Source organism: Apteryx rowi, unplaced genomic scaffold (assembly GCF_003343035.1).
Source record: "Apteryx rowi isolate R43461 unplaced genomic scaffold, aptRow1 scaffold_275, whole genome shotgun sequence".
Classification (NCBI taxonomy): Eukaryota; Metazoa; Chordata; class Aves; order Apterygiformes; family Apterygidae; genus Apteryx; species Apteryx rowi.
This window is the reverse complement of record NW_020449141.1, coordinates 362,650-365,659: the sequence shown is the minus strand read 5'-3', so window position 1 is coordinate 365,659 and position 3,010 is coordinate 362,650. Positions and strand designations below refer to the sequence as shown.

General features: G+C 53.5%; 1 protein-coding gene across 1 annotated transcript in view; it reads left to right on the top strand.

The window, feature by feature from the left end:
• Positions 1-604: 604 nt before the first annotated feature.
• LOC112967421 (serine/arginine repetitive matrix protein 1-like) overlaps positions 605-3,010 on the top strand; it is a 4,485-nt gene continuing 2,079 nt past the window's right edge. The window contains exon 1 of the mRNA XM_026068559.1: positions 605-625. Coding sequence (XP_025924344.1) covers positions 605-625 — 21 coding nt within the window. The remainder of the gene's footprint in view (positions 626-3,010) is intronic.

Below are 3,010 nucleotides of genomic sequence, written 5' to 3'. Positions count from 1 at the left end.
GCAGCACCGGTGTCAGGCTTTGAAATGAATTTCGCGTGTGCTCATTATTGCTTGGTAAGAAGTGCTTGGTGACCATTTTGACCCCTTTCTGTACTTGCCTGGATCACAGAAAAACGTCTAAGGAGTGTAAGGCCTACAGTGGAAGAATACTTTGCCACGCGATGGCTAACCCTTCCCAACACAGTCCCAAAAGCGCAAAGACCTCTCGTTAGCTCTGTTGCTCTCAGCAAAGCAAACGATGTGTCTGCACGAGCACCTGGTTCCTCACACTCACGTCCATCTCATCGCCGTGCCCAGGGAACGTTTTTGTCGTAGCCGTTTCCCCAAGACACGGGGATGCCGGGACATCCGTGAAGTTCACGGGGTGGCAGCGTAATCGCGGGACTTCCTCCTGTCGCAGCAACGAAACGCCGGCATCGTATGTCCCCTTTCCTTCCCTTCGCACTAGATCACCTCCGGTCTTACTCGTGCGCGACCAAGGAGAGTACCACGTGGTGGGAGGAAAGGAGGGAGTTTGACGGCAGCCGTGGAGGCCGGAGTGCCGGCTACCCTGCAGGAGCAGCCCTGGAAAACAGTGAAGCTTTTCCAGAGGTTGCCACCAAAGATGTTAGATGTTGGGCAGCTGGTAAGTAGGTGGTCTCATGGGTGGCAGGAGAAGGCGAGAGCCGATTCCTCTGAAAGCTGAGGTGTCTGGCAAAGGAGATAAAAACCTGGCTGACTCTGGCTCGGGACGTCAGCAAGCCTCGCAGCAGCACCGCGTGCCGGGTGGAGAAACCGCCGGCCCTCAGCAAACAGCAGGAGGGCAAAAATGAGGAAGAAGAGCACAGAAGGGAGACCGAAGCAGAAAACGAAATCAAATTTGGACTGAATAAAGCCCTGTGTTTAACAGCAAAAGAGCTCAGGTAGAAAGGACCGATCGTTTTAGCAGAATGAATTTTTACCCGTCGCAGTATTTTGGGATACGGCATCGAAAACAAGGGGCGCTCTGGGTCTGCGGGGCCGAGGTTACGCCATGCTTTTTAGGTTAATTCTGCCAGGGCCGAGCGAGTGTATTAGCACACAAATCACCTTCCGTTTTACCCCGTTTTGACATTTCAGGGATCTCTAGCACTTGGCACCGCTCAGCCGAGCCAGCCGTTCTTGGAAACGTTTGCGTGTTAAAAGCGCCTTCGGGATTACCAATATTTGCAAATTCGCAGCACTCAATTTGGGGGCAAATCAGCCCGAGCGAATATGCTTTTCCAATAGCCGAGCGGATTTTTTTGGTCGCCCAGCTTTACGCGGTGTGTTTATTTGGGGTTGTCGGCTTATTGCAAGAGCAAACTGGGTTTCGAAAGCGGCGGTGTGGCAATCCCGGGGCGGCCGTTGTGGGAAGGAGTTTATAGGTGCTGACCTACATTTAAGCAAGGCAAGGACGAGGGGAGCAGGGCTGAGCTCTCCCGCCGGTCGCACCCGCRCCCCGCCGCCGGGTCCGATGTTGGGTTGCAAAAACTCGGGAGCCCACGAGCGTTTTCAGCACCACGTTACGTAGGTACGAGTTCACTCCTGGCACAAGGTGCTAGATTGGCCTTCAAAATGTGTGTGGGGAGGAGAAAAAGGTTCTTTAATCTTTTTTTTTTTCCCTTTCTTTGTGCTGATGAAGCAAAATGGGACATTTAAACCTGATTTTTATAACATTTTGCATATATATAGATCATGCTCTGACCTGGAGGAGACACTTTGTTCCGACTACAATGATCTGATATTTCATGTTTTATTATTTTTTGTCTTCTACGCTCTCTTTCCACGGCGTTCTGGCACAATATGGGCTCCCTCCAGTGGCCAAGGGACACCGCGCTGTCGCTGCCGTCTGCCAAGGGCACCGGAGCTGGAAGGGTCGCTTCGGTGCCTGGTATCAGAAATCGGAACCGAAATGGTATTAGGGCTGCGCTTTCTTTATTTTCCCCCCGTCCCCTGCTACGTGTGCCATCGCGCTTTGCAGTAGTAAAGGCCACGCTCTGCAATAATTCAATTAATACCGAAGTGGACCGGCCTGCGTGAATAACGAGGCAGGCGTTACATTCGCTTGCAGTCTGCAAGGCGTTGGGTGCAGAAGGGGGAGAGGGAGGCGAGAGAGCAGAGACAGCCCAGGGAGGGACCTGAGGAAGGACCCAGGCACAGCACTATTTAGCAAAAATGGCTCGTTTTTGCATTGCCTTTTTTCCCCCATGGCAATTTGGATCCTGACGTTACAAACTTTCTCCTCAACCCTGCAAATAGTTCACACGCCGGGGGTAGACAGTCCCTCTGAAATTAGGCACTTTCCTCTCCCCTCTCCTAGGTGCACAGTTTTTTACYGGTTAATCCCGGCTGTGTAGTCACCAGTTTAGTTAAACCAGTGAATCTTTCTGGGTGCGGGCAGTGGTGTGGGGCCTGGCACTGCCGGGGTCGGCCCCGCCGCCTGGCGTGGGCACATGCACCCCCTGCCCCCCTCTAAAACCACATTATAGATATCTACATACATATATGTGTATATATATGTATATATGTGTGTGTATATACATACACACATGTACACATATGTATATATATTCTAAACCAGCTGCACATGTCTGCACACATATATGCATGCATAGGTGTATCTGTTCAAGGCCAGCTGCATGCACCTGCATGGACGCATATATTTATATGCCCGTATACAAACCCAGCTGTGCACGCTGATGCCGTATAGTGCAGCAGGGTGACCCCAGTCAGGGCGGCGGGGGCTTTGCAGCAGCGGGCTCGCGCAGGCCGGGTGGCATCTCCGCTCTGCACAGGAGGGGTGTTTGAACGGCTCCTGCGAGCGGCCCCTCCGTGGGGAACCCCCGCACCACCCGGCGTGGGCAGTGGCGCGATGCAGGGCGCCCATTTGCAGGGGGAGTGAATGCACCGACTCCGGTGTGCAGGGGTGTGTGAGTGCACTGATGCAGGGCACCCATTTTGGGGGGGGGGGTGAATGCACCGACTCCGGTGTGTGTGGGGGGGTGTGAGT